Below are 21,707 nucleotides of genomic sequence, written 5' to 3' on the forward strand. Positions count from 1 at the left end.
TTCCAGTGGTGAGGGGATAAGGAACCCTGGCTTCTGTGGGAGTGTAATAGCACTCCCACAGGTGCCCCGGATCCTGATGGAACATCCTACAACCCTTCCTCTCTTACTTTTAATCCTTCTTTCTTCTACTTTCTCTACTTTTTCCTGAATCATTCTATCCAACCTCTAAATTTCTATTCCGTTTTTGGGACTGCTTTTGTCGACGACTCTCGGAATGGACCTGACTGAGCTTTGACAGTCCTTTTGATGATGGAGGTTGGGGTTGGATGGCATTCCTCCTCATCCTTAAAACTGGAGTACCTGACTTGTACGAGCGAGGGTAAACCAAGGTTTGATCTTGATGGACTGATGACCCCCAAGGCACTGGGTGTGGGGTGTATATCTAGGTTGCTGTTCTAGGGTACTATATCCCCCTCTAATTGTGGCTCCATGGTGGGCATGGGCCCAGCTTGGATGAATGGTCATACCATAGCCACATGTATTTTGTTCTTCCCCCCTTCTGTTGATGACTCACTTGATTAAGGATTTCGCCTCTGGCCTTCTACTTGACCAAACACCAGGACACCAGGGTGTAAATACTGGTGGTATAAATGAAAATCTACGAGTTTTGTATTGTAGTAACGTAAGTGATCAAGTCGATTTTGACATTTTGCATAATCACTTGAAACAGCTAGCAACTGCTCTCACTCTTCTTTCAGCCATCTTACTTACCAGCTAAAAATAAAAAAAGGTTGGTAAGATAGATAGAATCAAATTACAAATTTTAAAAGTCCCTTTTCTTATGAATTTTACATTACTTTTGGCAAAACTGAATATGCCTCCAAAGCTCTAGGTAATCTTGATGGTAAAAATGTCTTTGGTTCAGTTTACCATGCAGAGTTGTTTAACATAAACAATTTAGATGAGGATGAGACAGACTATGTAATCAGCAAATATGAGGATAGTAGCCAACACACCTGGCAAAAGATGATCCAAAGTTGGTTTGGCATGTTACCAACTACAAACATGGAAAATAAATCTACTTATCAGCGTGCAAATATCTACAGAGGAAGATTGGTGCCATTCCTAAAGGTAATATAAAAAAATTTGGTAAAGGAGTCTTGATCACAGTAAACAATGATATTCAAATTAAGATGCTTTCAAAATTCCAACCAAGTGAAGATGGAAATATTTTAGATGTGTCCCCTCATCAATCATTTAACATTAAACTTTGTATAGTACTATATATAGCAGAGATCTTTATGAATTTGAAGAGGAAGAAATATTAAATAAGTGTCCTGCATATGTTATTAAAGTCAGAAAATTGAAAGGCACTGCCATTGAATTGACTTTTACATACATTTACTTACTGGAATTTAATGATATACACCACTCTTGGGTTTGTAGTCAGCAATTTAAATATCAACCAACCTAGTGTTATAAATGCTTCGAATATGGCCATGTATCAAACTCGTGTACAAAACCAGGAAAGTGCTTTGTATGCTGTGGTGAACATGTAAAGGACAACTGCAAGGCTGATAAATATTGTCTCCACTGTGCTGGCAATCATTTTCCTCATTTGTTTCCACTGTAAAGGGAAATACTAATGAATTCCATCAGCCTGCTAAACCCATCATTAAAAATAACACACCCTCTCAGGATATTTTAGTTTCTCTAGTAAGTAATGCACTTTGAACTGAAGTGATCACAAGCTGTGATTGATGAAGCACTACCTGATTTGCAAGCAAATGCTGTTTCAGAGTTGAGCTCGACTGTTAAGCCCAAACAGTTTTCAGTCACCCCCGAATCCAAAAAAATGTAGAACGTCCTCTCCTATAGAGTTTAAAACTGAAATTTCCAACAGATTCCATGTGCTAGATGACCCCTTTAAGCCATGGTGGAGAGAGTCTGCTACTTCTGTAAGCTCAACAAGTGTGGGCCTTGCCATTTAGCTTCTATGAGGGTTTGTCAGCCATCAGAAAAGATGTCTCAGTCCTGCTAAAATTTAAGTATGACTGATCTCTCCCAATCCCCTCAATCATATTCAGGAACAGCTACTTCTGAAGTAAAGGGAAAACATAATGATTCTTTAAATATGGGTTAAAGTTTAGTTAAGTCTAGTCTCAAACTGAACCAACAGGATGTGTAGGAAAAATGTTCCAACTCCATATCATCTAATAAAAATAAGTCTCCCAGGCACCAGACTTAGGAGATTTTCAAATCCAAGGTCATTCAGCTGTATTACTTTGAAAACCAAACCAAAAAAGGACTTGGCTGGGCATAAGAATCACAGTTAAAATTCCAATTCAGTATCTTGCAATGGAATTAAAATTATTATTGAACGATCATGATCCAGATGTAGTGTTTCTTCAAGAAACTTAAGTTAGCCAACTCACTACACAATCCAGGACTAAACTATGAAATGTATATGATGAACCCCAGAGATGGTAATCGAGCTTATGGGGGTTGTTCCAATTATTGTTAAAAAGTCTGTACAACATACAAGTGTTCCTTTGAACACAAACCTACAAGCAGTCGCCATTTGAGCATGCCTTGAAAGAGAGATTACTGTTTGCTGTATTTCCTCCCACCTAGGTCAGAGATTACTTTGAATGACATTCAGGCGCTAGCTAATCAACTACCTCCTCCATTCTTACTACTGGGGGATTTTAATGCTCATAATAGTCTATGGGGAGGTAATACCTTGCATGCTCTTCGTAGAACCATCAATGATTTTATCCTAAATAATGATCCTTCTCTTTACAATGATGGTTCAGTGACATTTCATAGCATCTACACCAATGTCTTTTCTGCCATCAATTTAAGCATTTGTTCACCTGCAGTCCACTTGGACTCCAACTGGTCTGTAGACGAATTTTTGCACGGAAGTGATCACTCTCCCATACATTTAAAATATGCTAGAAATATACCTTCTGAATCTCCTATAAAATGGAAGGAGAATGAAATGGATTTGGTAAAGCGTGATGGAAGCTTTCAGTTATATCAGGAAGTAGAGTCGTTCGAGTCACACTTAGACGCATATGATTACTGGACCTCAACTAAATTGGAGGGACCAAACCTGTGGCATATTGCGAAGAATAGTGAGAAAATTTTATAGATGCTTTAAGGCAAACCCTTTGGAACAGCCAAAACTGCATTCCAATGATCCTTAGCCAAACAACGACAATATATAAGAAAAGCCAAAAAGGAATCTTGGCTCCATTATTAATGGTATTAATTCGAAAATGCCACAAAGATTAGTATGGAAAGAGATTAAGCAGCTAAGTGGGAAATTTGTTATATCAAATGCTCCTACTCTAAAAATCAGTGATGCCCTTATTTTAAAACCAGATGATGTGGCAGAAAAATTTGGAGAGCATTTTGCTAACATATCCAAGTTTCAAAAACTACGTACCACAGTCCAATAAGATTTGAAATGCTAAGGTGTCAATTAGATTTAACTCTCAAAACAATGAAGCATATAATGCTAAGTTCTCAAGAAGGAAACTACAAGAAGCTCTCTCATCTTGTGAGTCAACAACAGGCATCATTCCCCCATCTTGGAAGATGACCATAGTAGTTTAGGTCATAAAGCCAAACAAAGATCCATATCAGCCCACTAGTTACAGGCCAATTTCACTAACGAGCTGTGTCTGTAAATTGTTTGAGAACATGGTGAACTCTCGTCTAATGTGGTATTTAGAGAAAAACAGAATGTTATCTTCTGTTCAGTTCAGCCTTAGGAAGAAACGTTCTGCATTGTACCCTTTATTTAGATTATCAAATCAGTCAGCAGGGATTTTTCCAATCAATGACAGAGTAGGAATATTTTTTTATCTAGAGAAGGCCTATGAAATGACATGGCAATTTGGCATTGTTAAATGGCTCAATAAAATGGAAATCAGGGGCAATAAGTTAAACGTTATCAACTCATTTTTAAGTGACAGATATATTAGAGTAAGAGTTGGGAATAAGTTTTCTTCTTGTTATGAGATGGAAGGTGTCCCACAAGATAGCATAATATTTTGAAATCTGTTTCTGCTCCAGTTAGGGCTTTACTGTTTGTTGATGACTTCACCATCTACGCCACCACATATGACGCTATATCGGCTTGTAACTACCTGCAAAAGACAATAAATGTCATCAGTAAATGGGCTGATGAACAAAGTTGCTGGTTTTCTTCATCTAAAACTGTAGCCATTCAGTTCACCAGATGTACCTGCAATGAAACTATTCCTAATTTGAAACTGAAGGATTGTCTTTTTGGGCATGATATTTGACAGCAAGTTTACTTGGTGTAGTCACATTGACTTTCTAAAAGCAAAGGTTAAAAAATCCCCTAATATTCTGAAGATGGTTTCGGGATTCGATTGGGGAGCTGATAAGAAAAGTTTACTGAAGTTGTATGACTCCTTATGTAAATCAAAACGTGACTATGGCTGTCAGGCATATATCTGCCAGCAAGTCCAGGTTAAAAGAATTGGACATAGGTCATAATATGGGGTTAAGATATGTACAGGTCCTTTCAGGACATCTGTTGAGAGTATCTACATTGACTCTCATGAACTTCCTTTACATCTGCAAAGAGAAGAAAAAGGTTGCGGTACACCTCGCAACTTAAACGCTCTCGAGAGAAAACCATCACGAAAAATTTTAGAGTGTGACTCTAGAAAGTTGGTGAAAGATCTACCAAACCATTTCAAATAAGACAGTTGGAATGTTTGAATGACATGGTAATTCAGCACCAAAAAGTTGAAGAAGTAAAACCATCCTCTGTTGCCCCAGGGCTTATTCCCAAGATTTCCTTATGCTCTAAGAAAATAAAATAAACAAAAAGCAACAGTCTGAGGAAGAGATAAGAACTAATTTTTTAGAGCATGACAGTGAACATGATGGGCAAGTAAAGATTTACACTGAGGGATCAAAATCTGATATTGGAATTGGGTGTGCAGTTGTGCTTGGGAATGAAATTTAAGAGGCAAAATTGCTGGAGTTGGCTTCCATACACATTTCAGGGTTGTCAGCTGTAGTATACAATTCATCCTCTGTTACAAAAAGCCCAGGGGTGGCTCTTTTGGATTTCATGTCGCAAGAAGTCAGTGTTTCTGCTGGATCCCAGCTCATGTCAAAATTGGTGGGAATTAGGAGGCAGACAGATATGCAAAGGAAGCAGTTATGAGTAATTTGTATCAGGTAACCAAAGTGCCATATGTTGATATGAAGAGACCCATCAAGTCGTACATCTTGAGGAAGAGGCAAGAGAGATGGTCCTCCCCTCTCTTAGCCAACAATAAGAAACGTAAGATAAGGAAAAGTATAGAAAAATGGCCCTCTTTTCGAAAAGAGAGAACAGAAATTGTTTTGAGGCGACTTCGCATTGGTCATACACGAACAACCCATAAGGTTATTTAAGAAGGTGGCAGTGCACCAGTATGTGTGTTAGGTGAGATGCTACCTTATCAGTGGAGCACATCCTGGTGCATTGTGTAAACTATAGAGAACAGAGGCAGAGATTCCACCTTGATGGAAAATCTCTTGCTAATATTCTAGATGACTGAGCAGTATTCCTGTATTAGTGAGATTTTTAAAATATTTATTTTTATTAAATATAGTAGCATGGTAAATTTTAACTTATTAATTTTTAAAATTATTTTATTATATTTTATTTATTTCTTTTGCTCATAGTCATCATTTCAAGTACCTAATTATTATTTATAATTTTTATTTTTTACTTTTAATTAAGTTGTAAATGGTGTTAAATGAATGTATGCATGTCGGATAGTTTTTAATTTGCTGTAATTTCAACTATGTGATTTTTTTTATTTGGTGTAAATGGTTTTGAATGAGAGTGAATGTCTTAGTTTTAATTGCTGTACCTCATTAGATGACCTTAGTTTTAATTGTTGTGTATCGTTAGATACTTTTAATTGCAGTTTTAATTGATGAGTTGCATAAAAGATTTTAAGTGATTCACCTATTCATTCTTTTAATCCATTTAATTCAATCACATACCACTGCAGCGCTGAATGACCTTTAAAGGTCCCAGTGCTTGGGCTATGGCCTAAATTCCATAGTCAATCAATTGGTCAGAATATGGTGCTGCCCGCAGAAAATTTGGTCTTTCAGGGAAACAACTTGCTTATATTTTATGAGATGATGTTGATGTCAATAACCTTGTAAAATTCTTGAAAGAGTTTGATGTATATTATAAAATTTGTCTCATTTTACTAATTTAATTTTTATACTAATATTTAATTTTAACTGTCACCAAATGCTTACAAGCGTATGCAGTTACACTTTTATTTGTATTTTAATATAAAAATAAATTTTAATTTTTAAAAATTTTGTACTAAAAAAATACTTTTACTTTTTTTTTTCAAATGTTTTTAAGTTTTGTACTTTTTTTTTTCAAATATGTTTTTAAGTTTAAATTCCTTTTAGGTTATCAGACCTTCATTTCCATTTCATTAATCATAAAATTTATTTCATTCCACTATGGGGCTGAATGACCAAAATAGGTCCCAATACTTGGGATTGTCCCTAAATTTCATGGTCCATCCACTATCAAGCAAGGGAAATATAGTACTCTTGAGACTGTGGAAGTCCTTGGTGCAGAGGCAATAGCACAGTCCATGTATTTGGAACATTCAATGTATGACAACATTTTAGTAAGGGTTGTCAGTGGCTATTCCATGGGAAAGTTGATTTTTGAGTATTATAAAGTCGTCATAGATTGTTTTGCTAACTTTTGAAGGTAGTCTGTTTTAGTATATCCATTCAGTGGCATGGAAACCCATCTTTTTTCATGTGATGTTTTAGTTTATCCATTTAATGGCATGGAAACCTTTTAACAAGGTTCTTGCAAATGTTTTGTGCGTTTTGCATTTATAAAAAAGCTTTAGAGATTATTCCTCCACTGTGATCTGAGCATTAAGTAGATTTTAGTTTATTTATTATTTTCTTGCATAATCTTTGGGAAAGGGCATAGCATAATATTCAGATTTAAGATGAAAAAAGATTGGAAGAAATTGAAGGCAAGATGCTTTCAATGTGTAAATTATAAATAGACTTTTCTTCTTACAAAGTTCTAAAGAAAGTATATGCACATTAGTGTAAGGTTTGCACGCGGTCATGGTGGTATATAAAACTCTATCATGACACCCTGTACATATTGTAGCTTTCTTATTTTATTTATTTTATATTTTCAACCATACTGTGACCTTAGAATTCATTTATATCCACAGGTTCCTTGCCCTGTACAAGGGTTTAGTTCCAAAGGTGCTACGGTTAGGTCCTGGTGCAGGAATTATGATGATTGTGTACGAAAATGTTCAAAGCTACCTCGTGAAGAGATTTCCTGACAATTGATCTTTGTAAGTAGTAATAGCCTTAAACTTATAGTCAAGGCAGAGTATGAAGTTTGAATTTTAATTTAAAGTTTTTCCAGAGAGTACTTTTTAAAACTATATGGTAGGATTAGTTATTTGTATTCATTTTAAAGGTATTCTATCAAAGTATTTTTTATACAGAAGGCAACAAGTGAGAAAATTATCCACAACGTAGCTGCGAGAAAAAGAATATTCCGATGTTTAAGGTATATGGAACTGTTTAACTGTTAAGGTAATGAACTTACTTTTTATTAAAGGTGTATGTAACTTTTAACTTAATTTAATAAATTTTTTTTTATTAAAGGTATATGTAACTGTTAAGTTAATTAACTGATTTTTTATTAAAGGTATATGTAACTGTTTCACTGTTAACTGATATTTTATTAAAAGTATTTGTAAGTTTTTAACTGTCAAGTTAATGAACTAAATGTTTTTAATTATGGTACGTACCCAGTTATTGTATAGCTAAGAGTTTCACTCACCCAGCGGTTAAATTCCGAAATTCGCAGATTGCGCTAGTTTTTGTGTTTTGTTTTGGCCAGGTAACAAGAACCCCACCCACTTTCAGGGTAAGAGAGGAACCACTTGGCAAAGAGCTCAGTTTCTTTCTGCCGGCTGATGGTTACAGACTAGTCAGCTGCAGTTAATTCTGGAATTCTTGACTTTTCCTTTTGTTTCTCAGCATTTGGTGAAGTATTAATTGTGCTGTATTGGCCGACTCGGCAATATTATTTAGATTTAGGTTCTTTGAAGAACTAGATCGATTTGGACTTGTTTACTGACTTGTCTCACCTTTTTTTCAACATGTCGGACACTAGTGTGTCCAACATTAAGTATTGTGTGAATGGTTGTAAAACTAGGTTGACCAAGGAATCTTACGATACTCATTCTTTGTCTACAAAGTGCTGTGGACAAGTATGTTCGGTGAATGTGAGATGTAATGAGTGTCATGATTGGGATTAGAGAACATGGAGAAACTTAGAATCTCATTTAAGAAAATTAGATAGAGAAAGGCTTTAGCTAGAGCTATCGAAATCACCTGGCCAGGGAACATCAAATTCGAATGCTCCTGTTATTTCTCTAGCCCCAGTTTCCAGTTCTCTTACTGTACCACCTGCTAAAGTTTCAGGCTCCCACACTTCCGATCCCAACCTCGTCGCTAGTCTAGAATAGAAGTTGGAAAAGCGCTTTTCTCTGTTAGTGCAGACCATGGAGCAACTTGGTTCATTTGTTAAAGTACTGATGGATAAGGCTAAAAGTGACAGTGCAGTGTTAGTTGAGGAGGTGCTGTTCCTCCCATTGACTCTATGGAAGTGCACAATTAGTCCAGTTCCAAAGACTCCTCTTTATGTCGTCGTCAGTGGCGCTCTAACAGTAAGTCTCGGCCTCTTAAGAGGGCCTCTGTGGACATAACGTTGCCTCCTGTGGTTCCTGTTAAGAGGTCAAAGGTACTGCGGCCTTCTTGCAGCCATTGGGGTTCTCTGTAGCAATTTTCTACTGAGCCCCTCAGAAGTGGATGCTCCTCCAGCACCCAAGACTCCTCGTAGTTCGACTGCTCCACAAGTCTCAACTGCTCCACAAGTCTCAGTACTGTCAGCTTCTACTCCTGCAGCTCCCAAGGTGCCTGCGATGTCAGAAACAGTCAAACACCCAGAATCCTCTACTGTCAACAAGTGCTAGGCAGTGCCCACTTGTGTGGCATCAGAGCAAGGTGCAGTTGCGCCTGAGCGCCCATAGGACTCTCTTCATCCAGTAGCACCCAAGCGCCCATCGGACTCTTCATCCAGTAGCGCCCAAGCGCCCATTGGACTCGCTTCCTCCAGTAGCGCCCATTGGGCTCTCTTCCTCCAGTAGCACCCATCGGGCTCTCTTCCTCCTGTAGCGCCCGCGGCTTCTCCAGAAGTGGATCCTATTCAGCTGAAACTAGATAGCATTCTAGCTTTACTTAATAAAGCTCCCACGATGCCTCAAACTCAAACAGTGTCTCAAGCACCCGCTACAGCTCAGGCGCCAGTAGTAGCTAGGACTCTTCAAGCGCCCATAGGTGCGGAACCTCCCCAGGTGCCCATAGTAGCTACGATTTCTCAGACTCCTCTGGATGCAGATATGACGCAAGCTCCTGCAGATCTTTCTCCCATTTTGTTGAAAGAGGAAGAGACAGAAGATCAGGTTACCTCTTCTGCATATGTCGCCTTAATGAAGTTCCTTTTGAATACTTATCCTACCTTCTTTTCACCCACCACTCCCTCATTGCCCACGTCAGCTTTAGTCATGGATATACCTACTCTACTTCTGTTTCTTCCGACATACCAAATATGGTGCCTTCTTCTTCAGCAAAGAAAGCTTTTAAGGATATAGAAGTGTGGCTAGTAGAGAAGAGGAATCAATGCAGAATTTCTTTTAGTTTCCTCCCTCTAGGATTACGAGATGGGGGTACTTATGCTACTTAGGAAGCTCCTTCTTTGGGAATATGTGCCTCTTCCCAAGGAGATTTCACAGGCTTAGTAGATTCGGCCAGGTGTTCTGCCTTCACTTTGGCGAAGATTTTATTTTCGGCCTTGGAAATGGTGCATCTACTGAAAAACGTCTTCAAAGTGTTTGAAGTTTTAAATTTTCTTGGTTGGGTAGTGGGTGCCTTGGTTTGCAAAATTAAATTCTGCTTGGTCTTGCTGGAGAATTTTGCTTCGGACTGGTTGGGAGTGTTGTCATGTATTGACAGGTGGATTACAGATGGTTCCCATGAGTTAGCTTCCCTCTTCCCTGTACACATTGGAAACCCTGAAGAAGAGGGAGCTTTGGTGCTTGTACACTTCTAAGAGAGTGATGGCAACTCAAAGATCGGCTTTGTTATATTCTCTGCTGGACAAGAAACACATTTTTCCCCAGTCTACAGTCCTCGACATAGCTTCTGGGTTAAAGAAGAAAAGTACTGAGGATCTTCTTGCTCAGTCCTCCAAGAGACCAAAAGAGACTCCTACTGTTAATATGCAGCAGTCTCTCCCTCTGAGGGCAAAGCCCTATCAGTCCAGACAGAGATCTTTCTCCTGCTTCAGAGGAAGTACCCACTTTGCCTCAAAGGCAATCAAGAAATCCTCTACTAAGGTCCCTTTTGCAAGTGAGGAGACAGTTTTCCATGCACAAATCAGAGCCAGAGTTCTTTCATTTTTGGAGCAGAAGCCTGGATAATGAAGGTTCTGAAAAGAGGTTATATCATACCCTTTGTGAAAACGCCTCCTTTAGTCAACATGCCGGTCATATTGACTGCTTATTCGTAAGGGTCAGAAAGGTTTTCGGCACTTGCAGAAATTTTGTCTCTCTCTCTCTCTCTCTTTTTTTTTTTTTTTTTTTTTTTTTTTTTTTTTTTTTTTTTTTTTTTTTTTTCTTTTTTTTTTTTAAGGGAGCAATAGAGTGAGTGCAAGACCTTCATTCTCCAGGCTTCTACAACTGCCTGTTTGTGGTACCCAAGTTATCAGGGGGCAGGCCTGTCTTGGATGTCAGCATTCTCAACACCTTTGTCTTGAAGACAAGATTCATGATGGAAACAAACCAATCAGTTCTGTCGTCCATTTGCCCAGGAGATTGGATATGTATATAGACTTACAGGAGGTGTATTTCCATGTACCTGTTCATCCCAGTTCAAGGAAATACCTCAGGTTTGTAGTCGAGGGAAGGGCATATCAATTTCGTGCTCTTTCCTTTGGTCTTTCGACGGCACTGGAGGTTTTCACTAGAGTAATGGCTCCAATCACAAAGTGGTTACACCTACAGGGGATAAGAATCTCCTTGTATTTGGACAATTGGGTTTTCAGAGCCAATTCAGAAAGTCTCTGCACAAAGGACCTCAAGAAGACTCTTGTTATTACAAGAATTAGGTATTCTAGTGAACCGCCAGAAGTCTCATTTAATCCCCTCTCAGAGGATTCAATATTTGGGGATGATAATGGTGTCTCAGGATTTTCGGGTTTTTCTGACACCGAAAAGGATCGGATCTTGTCTAAAGAAGGTACAAGAGATTCTTTAGCTGAAAGAATACCTAGCAACAATTGGATGAGTCTTCTCAATTTTCTTTTGTTGATGGAACAGTTCGTACACCTGGGCAGACTACACCTCAGACCACTACAGTTATTTTTGAAAGCGAGCTGGAACAGGAACGTTCTTCCAGACTTGCTCGTGTTTCCAGTGATGAAAGAAATAAAAGAGGATCTTCTTTGGTGGAACTCCAACCAAGGAGAGAATTTCACAAAGAAAGTGTCTTTTTCCATTGAGCCCCAACCTAAACTTCTCGGATGCATCAGACCTGGGATGGGGCACTCTTTTTAAGGAGAGCAAGATGTCAGGGATATGGTCCCCAGAGCTAAGGTCTTCTCACATAAATGTGAAAGAACTAAAGGCAGTATATTTTGGCCTTCAATCCTTCTCTCAAGAAGTAAAAACAAAGACGATTGTAGTCCACTCAGACAACATGACTGCACTCTCTTACATAGCGAAGCAGGGAGGGACTCGATCGCTTTCTCTGTACGAGGTAGCAAGATATCTCCTCTGGCTGGAACAGAACAATACCGGAATAATAACCAGGTTTATCTAAGGGAAGGCCAGTTTATTACCAAACGAGCTAAGCTGTCAGGAATAAGTCCTCTCGACGGAATAAACCTTGGATCCACTAGTCTTCTTAGACCTGTGGAGAGTTTGGGGGAAAACTGATGATGGATCTATTTGCCACGTCTCGGAAACATCGTCTTCCTCTGTATTGTTTGCCAGTACCAGATCCTCAAGCCTGATAATAGACACTTTTCTCTTGGACTGTTCGAATAAAAATCTATATGCCTTTCCCCCCATTTATAAGACAGATGTTAAACAAGTTTTTGTCTCACCAGAATGCATCTCTAATTCTAGTAGCACCTTTCTGGCCGTTGGAGGAATGGTTCCCCGATGTCGATCACTTAATGGACTTCCCGAGGCTACTTGCTCAAAAGAGGCAGCTGTTCAGACAACCACACTTCCAGAGGTTCCATAATGGCCTGTCTTCTTTGGCCCTATCAGGCTTCAAACTGTCAAAAGATTCCTTAGAAAGAAAGGTTTTTTTCTAAAGCGGCTGCAGAGACAATCGCTAGATGCAGAGACAATCGCTAGATGCAGAAGACAATCTTCTAATGCCATCTACTAAAATAAGTGGAAGATCTTCAGAGAGTGGTGCAGGACCATCAAGGTCTCCTCTTCTCAGACTTCTGTGACTCAAATAGCTGACTTCTTATTACATGTAAGATCAGCAAAGAACCTTTCAACATCCACCATTAAAGGCTATAGAGCCATGTTGGGGTCGGCCTTTCATCATACAGGATTAAACTTGTCCTCCAATCCAGACATTTCAGACCTTATTAAGTCTTTTGACACCTCCAAGGGTACAGATTCACCACCTCCAGCACCTTTGGAATCTAGACGTAGTTTTGAAATGGTTGTCAGGTCCTCACTTTGAACCTATGCATGCTATCTCCTTAAGAGACTTGAATAGGAAAACCTATTTTCTGATATCTTTGGTGACGGCAAAGAGGATCAGTGAAGTGCTTGCTTGGATAAAAGGATAGGTTTTTCGAAGGGGAATGCTATCTGTTCCTATTCCCTCGGGGTTTTTTTGGGCCAAGAACAAGTCTTACCTCAAATCCATGGCCTCATTCTTTCTCTAATAAGAGCATGACAGGAGTACTGGGATCCGATGATGTGGAAAGATCTTTGTGTCCAGCGAGATCTTCAAAATACCACTTGCATAGAACTTAGGACATTCGTGGCAACTCTTGCAGTTTGTGATGTACTGTCAAGAACCTGTCTAGACTTGTCTAGAAATGCTCTTGCATTTTTTCCAAGAGATGTGATCAGGGAGGCTCACTAGTCAGTTTAAGAAGATGTGTTCCCTTTGTATAAAATAAAAGCTCATGAGATTAGAGCGGTGGCCACTTCTCTGGCTTTCAAAAGAAATCTGCCCTTATCAACATTTTTAAATTCTACATTTTGGAAATGTAAATCGGTGTTTGCATCTCATCATCTTAGAGATACTGAAACAGTGTATGATGATTGTAGTAATTTGGGTTCATTTCTTGCGGCTGGTATGGTGTTGGGAAAGGAAGTGTAGGAAGCAACTCTTCCTTAAACTTTTTTCTCCTTGATATAAAGTGGTTATGTTTTTTGAGAAGCCTGGAGGTACGAAGTGCCTGAGTACCCTCTTACTGGGTAAGTCCCATAATTAAACATGACATTTTTATAATAAAATAAAGTTTAGATTTTGCTTACCCAGTAATTATATAATTGGAGTCCACCCTCCGACCCGTGGCATGGGTTTTGCTTTTTAAAGGAATGAAACAAACTGAGCTCATTGCCAAGTGGGTCCTCTCTTGACCCGAAAGTAGGCGGAGTCAGTTACCTAGCCAAAACAAAACAGAAAAGTTAGCACAATCCGTGAATTTCGGAATTTAACTGCTTGGCGAGTGAAACTGTTATCTTTATAATTACAGGGTAAATATAATTAAAACTTTATTTTATCTTAAAAATGTTATTTTTTATTAAAAGTATATATGCAACTGTTGAACTGGTTTTATTTTGGTCATATTTAATTCATTCTACATAGTTTGGTATATGTAATTAAATTACCATCACATAAGGAAGCAAGGTAAATAATTACTGCTGAATATCTTTGTTCTATATACAAATATGCGACTGCATCACTCACATATTCACCCATTCAAACCTGCGTTAGGTGTTACAATTGACCCCTGGTGTTCACAGACTCAAATAGTCGTAGATTTTTCTATGGAACATATAGATATAGTATACATGTTATTCATGGGAAATTCACCTAGTCGCAGTATTTTTCACAGATAGATATTCATAAATTGCTCTACTTTCATATAATTTTCGTGACAAAATGCACTGTTTGTGATAAAACTATTAAGATTCTCAGGTATAAGCATTTAGAGAATTTTCTTTTTTTGTGTGTTTGAACTCTCAAAATAGGCAGTTCTAAGCATTTTTAGGGGGTTTTAATATTCACTTACTTTAGCTATTCACGGGCGGGTGTGGTACCCATCCTCTGCGAAAACTGGTGGTCCAGTGTACGTATTACCCATTTTCACCCTGCATTGTGGGATCCACTAGATAATTATCAAGAGGACTTTCTTCCCACTCAAACAGCTAAGGCCTGATTAAAGTTGCTCGATCTCATCATTTAACCTTGCTGACTCAGATGCTGTTAGAATTTCCTGAAGGTAGACTTGCTTGGGGAACTATGGGATTAGCAGCAGTGCCCTCCATAAAATCCTGTGAACAGCTAGTCCTCTTCCCACTGAAAGAGCTAAGGCCTCACGTTGGCCATCGCTTAGTTGCTGATTTGCAGTCTCAGGATCAGTTAGCCACAAGTTTTCCCTTGGACAATGAAATTTAATAAAACCATTCTCTCCTTTTATATTGTTGGCATATCTTCATAATAGATAGCTTGTTCAAGGAATACTTCCATATCAATGAAATCAACTTGTAACTCTGAGGGACCTCCGAACAAATTGTAAACATTTGAGTTACCAGTAGTAGTATACGATTGCGTTCACAGCGACCTTTACCGTTTGGTAACCTTTTAGAAACATTAATAGTAGTGTACGTAATTATGGTAGTAATAAAATTTAGGATAACTTATAAATTTTTAATTCGAAATTCACTATAATTTAGGTAGTGTGTAAATAATTTTTCTGAACAATATGGTCATGCAAACGATTGTCGTAGATTATCTTATTGTTGTTTGCAATTGTCAACGAAGTGTAAACATAATAAAACCATTTTTACCCTATATGTATATTATTGTAGTATCTTCATATTAAAAAGCCTGTTCGAAGAAAAATTCCATGTCAAGACGCGAGTGAGGGCAGATAAAGATGCTCGGTCTCGCATACTCTGCACACGTGCAGGGTCCGCTCTTTGTGTTTTTCTTGGGGAAAACATTTTTCAAAAGACAAAAATACACTTTGCAGTTCACATTTGATTACTTTACTTTGCTGCAATCACATTATTATTACAGTAATCAGTACAGTAAATGATTTTTTATCGTAAATGTGTATTCATTCAGGAAATGTTAACAGAAATACGTATGAAGATCGCCGTGTCACCAAAACTACAGTCTCATTTATATGTACACAATGTAATAGTAGTTACACCATTCTACAAACTACCCACGTATTTTATTTATGCTCTAAACTCTGCGTAAAACACTTTACTTACTGTAAATATAATTTCAAAATCTTTTTACAAAACACAAAAAAGTCAATGAAATGTACAGTTGCATAGTACAATGTGTGAAGCATTCACTATGTAGGTATTGGGCCCAGTGTTACCAATTTAGCCTTTTTAATACTTTAACGCCGATTGGACGTATTAAACGTCAACGAAAATTGTCTGTCGTGTGCCGAACCGACATATGGTACGTCGGCGAAAAAAGTTTTCTTAAAAATTCGCGGAAAAATAGTTATAGGCCTACTAGGCGAAAACTTTTGAATCACGCGCCTTAGGGGATGCTGGGAGCTCACGGATCAAGCTGTTGTTTTGTTTACAATCGTTACCCAGGCGCGCAAGCGTGAATTTCTTTCTTCTCACACTAAAAAGCATAAGCGACACATCTCAGAAATTATTTCATCACTTTGACATAATTTTTGCACCATTTTATATTAGCCGTTACATAGTTTTCATACAATCAACTTACCTGTCAGATATATACATAGCTAAGACTCCGTCGTCCCCGACAGAAATTCAAATTTCGCGCCACTCGCTACAGGTAGGTCAGGTGATATACCGGCCTGCCCTGGGTGGCAGGACTAGGAACCATTCCCGTTTTCTATCATATTTTCTCTGTCGCCGGTGGTATCAACATTGTTGCTATTACCTCCTGACTTAGATTCTTATTTCATCCTTTGATCATCGTTTCTCGGCTTTTTGGTGACGTATCTGGATCGTGTTTTTGGCATTCGCTACTGTGGACTGATTTTGGACTTGCTTTTTGGAATTTTCTCAGTATGTCTGATTCAAATGTGAGTGTGAGAATGTGTGTGAATGTAGGCTGCAGGGTGAGGATACCGAAAGCTTCGGTTGATCCTCACACTGTCTGTCGTAAATGTAGGGGGTTTCAGTGTTCTGCTACTAATACTTGTCATGAATGTGAGGGATTAAATGCAGAAGAATGGAAGACTTTAACTTCTTATTTGAAGAAGTTAGAGAGGGATAGGGTTAGACGTTTGAAAGGTGTGAGCACAAGGCCTATTGAGCCTTTTATTGATCCTTATTCTAATCCTGATGAGTTGGATTCTCCCTATTTGCCCTATTTGTCTAATTCACAAGCTTTACTTTCGGAATCGGCCTCAGAAATCGCCGATCTGAAAGCTACAATTCAGCAGATGAAGTCCAAAATGGCGGACTTACAAGGTAAGGCTAGTGAAAGTGAACATTACAGTGAAGTGAGTTCTCCCAGTGTTGTGGAGGGGGCGTTTGATCGTCCCTGCGACGCTCCCAGGCCTAGACCTCTTCCAAGCTCCCATGCCCAGAGGAGAAGGAAAGTCGAAAGCCTTAAGGAGGTTGTGGGGAATCCCCAACGGTCAGACGTCCCTTCAGCAGGCTCTGTTTCGTTGCAGGCTGCTCAGGGGCGCTTTAGAAAAAGCGTCCTGCGTGAGTGTTTCTCATCCTCTCCCTCTCCCTCTCCTAAACGAGGGTGGAAGGAGTCGGATCTATCTAGGCCTCTGAAACGGCATTTGAAAGAACCTGAATTGGATTCGAGCCCGGAGCGTTTCTCAGATGAAGCTCCCTCATCTATTAAAAAGGCGAAGGTGGCATCAGCATCACCCGACGTGGACGTGGAAGAACGCTTTACTACTCCTTCTCCCCCGATTGTAGATGACGTGGGAGAAGCTTCAAGGAAGATTCTCTTGGCAGTACAGGAACAACTAGCCTCTTTGGTGGGAGTGTTAGCGAGGGATCCTCCTCGTAGGAAGGACGTTTCGCTTCCAATCAAGAAGTCTCGTCCTCTCTCCCCTGCAAAGCGAGAGACGTCATGCAGACGTGAAGCTTCCAAACGTTCCGCAGAGGCGTCGGTTTCGAGAGCGAGATCGAGGGAACCTTTCGGCAGACACGTAACGCCAGATAGACGTGAGGCGTCTTATAGGCATGAAGCGTCATTTAAAGCTTCTTATAAGCGCGAGGCTCCAACCAAGGTATTGGCGCCAGTTAGGACGCCAGTTGAGAGCGAAGCGTCTTCCAGGCGCGAGGCGTCATCCAGACGTCAGCAGCCAGACAAGCGGGAGGCGTCAGCCAGGACGCTTGGCGGACGAGAAGCGTCATCCAATTATGGAGAGAAGCCTAGGCTGTTGGCGCCTTCCAAGACTATTAAAGCTGTGAAGAGGAAGGAATATCATTCCCTTAGCCCCTCTCCTATCAGGAGTCTGTCTCCCCCAGAGGAAAGACGCACTGATTTGTCAGCGGAGACTCATCTAGACCCCGAGTTAGAAGTAAACTCGGAGGACGAGTATCAGGGAAGAGAAGGACTGTCGAACTATAAAGTTTTGACAGCCTTGCTTCTAGAAGAATATGGAGACGACTTGACCCCTGCCGCTCCTCCTCCTCCACGCTCTCTTTTCTCGAGTGCAAAGACAAAGAAGTCTTCGTCTTTTCTTAGAATGAAGCCCGCCATTTCGATGAAGAGGGCTCTTCAGTCATTAGACTCATGGATGAAGTCGAAGAAGGAGTTGGTAAGAACGGTCTTCTGCATGCCCCCAGCGAGACTAGCTGGTAAAAGAGGCATTTGGTATCAGACGGGAGAGAATATGGGCATTTCTCTTCCGTCTTCGACAGAAGCGGATTTTTCTACCTTAGTTGACGCTTCTCGTAGACAAGGTTTGAACTCTGCCCGTATAACTTGGGGCATTTCAGAACTGGACCATCTCCTCAAGGGACTCTTCCATGTATTGGAAGTTTTCAACTTCTTAGATTGGTCCCTTGGGGTGATGTCCAAGAAAGCCCATGATTCTGAAGGACTCGAACCAGAAGTCCTTCTGTGTATTTTGTCTTTTATAGACAAAGCGGTTCAGGATGGCTCGGTTGAGATCTCTTTATTTGGAGCAGTTCTTCTTAAAAAGAGGACAGTTTATAGTGCCTTTTTTTACCAAAGCGGTCTCCCACTCTCAGAGGGCAGCGCTCCTGTACTCTCCTTTGTCAGACTTTTTGTTCCCTTCTCAGTTGGTGAAGGACATTTCTCGTTCATTAACTGAGAAGGCGACTCAAGACCTTCTGACTCAGTCAGCAAGGAAGAAGAAACCTGCTACTGCAACGGACAAGAAAGGACCGAGTACATCAGTTCAGCCCTTTCGAGGTGGCCCGACCTCCAGAGCTCCCGCAAGAAGGAAGGCTCCTGAGAAGAGAGGTAGGTCTGCCTTTCGTCCCTTTAAAAAGGGAAAGTGATGCTTCTCTCCTCCAAGCACCAGTAGGTGCCAGGCTCCTGGGATTTGTGGAGGCCTGGGCACTTATAAACGCAGACGCTTCATCGATGTCTGTAATAAGGAAGGGATATCGTATCCCTTTCATGAACACTCCTCCCCTAACGTCAACACCGCGGGAACTAACAGCCAAGTACAAGGATCCTGTGCTGAGGGATACTCTTCGATCGATGGTGGATCAGATGTGGAACAAGAGAGCGATAGAACTAGTACTGGATCAAAACTCCCCGGGGTTTTACAATCGCCTTTTTCTGGTTGCGAAAGCCTCGGGAGGCTGGAGACCAGTACTAGACGTCAGCTCTCTGAACAAATTTGTTCAGAAGGAGAAGTTCTCGATGGAGACTTCTGCCTCAGTTCTTGCGTCAATGCGACAAGGAGATTGGATGGTGTCTCTGGATCTCCAGGATGCCTATTTTCACGTCCCGATCCACCCTTCATCGAAGAAGTACCTCCGTTTCATGACGGGGGAAGGATCTTTCAGTTCAGAGCCTTGTGTTTCGGCCTTTCCACAGCTCCTCAGGTCTTCACAAGCCTGATGAAGAATGTGGCGAGGTTTCTTCACCTCAAAGGAGTAAATATCTCTCTGTATCTGGACGACTGGCTCATCAGGGCCAGATCAGAGAGACAGTGCTTGGAGGACCTTACTTTAACTTTAGACCTGATCAGATCGTTGGGATTACTCGTAAACCTCGAGAAGTCGCAGCTGACCCCCAGACAGAACTTAGTCTATCTGGGGATTCAGATGGATTCTCGGGGTTTTCGAGTATTTCCTTCGCAAGAGAGAATCGCAAAAGGTTTGCAGAAAGTCTCTCTCTTCTTAAGGAAGGAACAGACGTCGGCGAGGGAATGGCTGAGCCTTCTAGGGACCCTTTCCTCGCTCGAACAGTTCTTCCCGCTAGGAAGACTTCATTTACGTCCGCTTCAATTTTTCCTCAAGAGGTCTTGGAGTTGGAAAACCGGACATCTTTCAGACGCCTTTCCCATTCCAGTGGAGATAAGACCGCACTTGGAATGGTGGTTGCCCCCTCTGAAAGAGAACAAAGGGATCTCTCTAAAAATCCAGAACCCAGACCTAGTGTTGTACTCCGACGCGTCGGAGAAAGGTTGGGGAGCAACATTAGGCTCGAAGGAGGTGTCAGGCACCTGGGAAACAGCGCAGGTGTCTTGGCACATAAACTGCAAAGAGCTCTTTGCCGTACACCTGGCTTTGAAGAGTCTAGAACCTCTGGTTTCGAACAAAGTAGTTCAAGTAAATGTGGACAACACCACAGCACTCGCCTACATTCGGAAACAAGGAGGGACTCACTCCTTGTTCCTTTACGAACTTACAAGAGATCTTTTACTTTGGACGTCTCAGAGGAACATCTCCCTTCTTACAAGGTTCGTTCAGGGAGAAAAGAATGTGAGGGCGGACAGGCTCAGCAGGAGGAACCAGGTCCTTCACACAGAGTGGACCCTACACGAAGAGGTGTGTCAAGATCTCTGGTCTCTGTGGGGGACTCCTCATGTGGATCTCTTCGCCACGTTCATCTCCAAAAGGCTGGCAGTCTTTTGCTCGGTCGTGGAAGACCCCAGCGCTCTTATGGTAGACGCCTTCCTGCTGGACTGGTCTCACGTAGACGTCTACGCTTTTCCTCCATTCAAAATCCTGGGACTAGTGCTGAAAAAGTTTGTGGCTTCAAAGGAGACGAGGATGACATTGATAGCCCCCTTTTGGCCGGCTCAAGACTGGTTCACGGAGGTGGTGGAGTGGATCGTAGACTTTCCCAGATCCCTCGCTCTGACTGCCTTTCGACTATCGAAAGACTCGTCAGAGCGAGAGGGTTTTCTCGCAAAGTTGCAAGCGCGATCGCGAGAGCCTGCAGAACCTCCACTAGACAAGTATATCAGTCCAAGTGGGAGGTTTTTAGAAGGTGGTGTAGAACTAAGAAGTTGTCCTCCTCCACTACCTCTGTAGCGGAAATTGCGGATTTCCTTCTATTCCTGAGAGAGAAATCTCATCTAGCTGTATCCACAATAAAGGGATACAGAAGTATGCTCTCGGCAGTCTTCAGGAATAGAGGATTAGATCTGGCAGATAACAAGGATCTTCACGATCTCATAAGGTCCTTTGAGACTTCAAAGTCTAAGGAACCGGGGTCCCTCCTAACTGGAACCTAGACGTGGTTCTCAAGTTCCTTTCATCCGAAAGGTTCGAACCTCCTCATCTGGCATCGTTTAGAGACATCACCAGAAAATGCCTATTCCTATTATCTTTAGCTACGGCAAAGAGAATTAGTGAATTACATGCTCTGCAGGATAAAGTAGGATTCAAGGGAGACTCAGCTATTTGCTCGTTTAAGACCCTGTTTTTAGCTAAAAACGAGAAATCCCACGAATCCCTGGCCTAAGTCATTCGAAGTAAAAGGCATATCGAGTCTCGTAGGCAGAGAAGCAGAGAGGTCTCTATGCCCTGTAAGAGCTCTGAAATTCTACCTTCAGAGGAAGCATCAGATGGGAGGCTCTAGGCAAGGTCTTTGGTGCGCGGTAAAAGACCCCACAAGACTGATGTCCAAGAATGCTCTGGCATTCTTTGTGAGAAACGTCATTACAGACGCGCATAAGATCTGTCCTGACGAAGAGTTCCGACTGTTAAAAGTGAAAGCTCATGAAGTGAGAGCAGTAGCAACATCTCTCTCGTTTCATAAGAATATGTCGCTTAAAAACATCATAGATACGACATTTTGGAGATGCAACTCTGTATTTGCATCTCATTACTTGAAAGACGTTCGTGTGACCTATGAGAAATGTTTTTCTCTGGGTCCTTTCGTATCGGCGGATATGATCCTGGGTA

At 40.9% G+C, this 21,707-nt stretch overlaps 1 protein-coding gene across 7 annotated transcripts in view; it reads left to right on the plus strand.

The window, feature by feature from the left end:
- LOC135216684 (mitochondrial 2-oxodicarboxylate carrier-like) overlaps positions 1-13,944 on the plus strand; it is a 375,795-nt gene extending 361,851 nt beyond the window's left edge. For 6 of the 7 annotated variants that reach the window (XM_064252094.1, XM_064252146.1, XM_064252114.1 and 3 more), the window contains one exon: positions 7,224-13,944. In XM_064252094.1, coding sequence (XP_064108164.1) covers positions 7,224-7,347 — 124 coding nt within the window. In that variant the 3' untranslated portion in view covers positions 7,348-13,944. The remainder of the gene's footprint in view (positions 1-7,223) is intronic. The other variant, XM_064252120.1, reaches the window with a different exon arrangement.
- The last annotated feature ends 7,763 nt before the right edge of the window (positions 13,945-21,707 follow it).

Source organism: Macrobrachium nipponense, chromosome 19 (genome assembly GCF_015104395.2).
Source record: "Macrobrachium nipponense isolate FS-2020 chromosome 19, ASM1510439v2, whole genome shotgun sequence".
NCBI lineage: Eukaryota > Metazoa > Arthropoda > Malacostraca > Decapoda > Palaemonidae > Macrobrachium > Macrobrachium nipponense.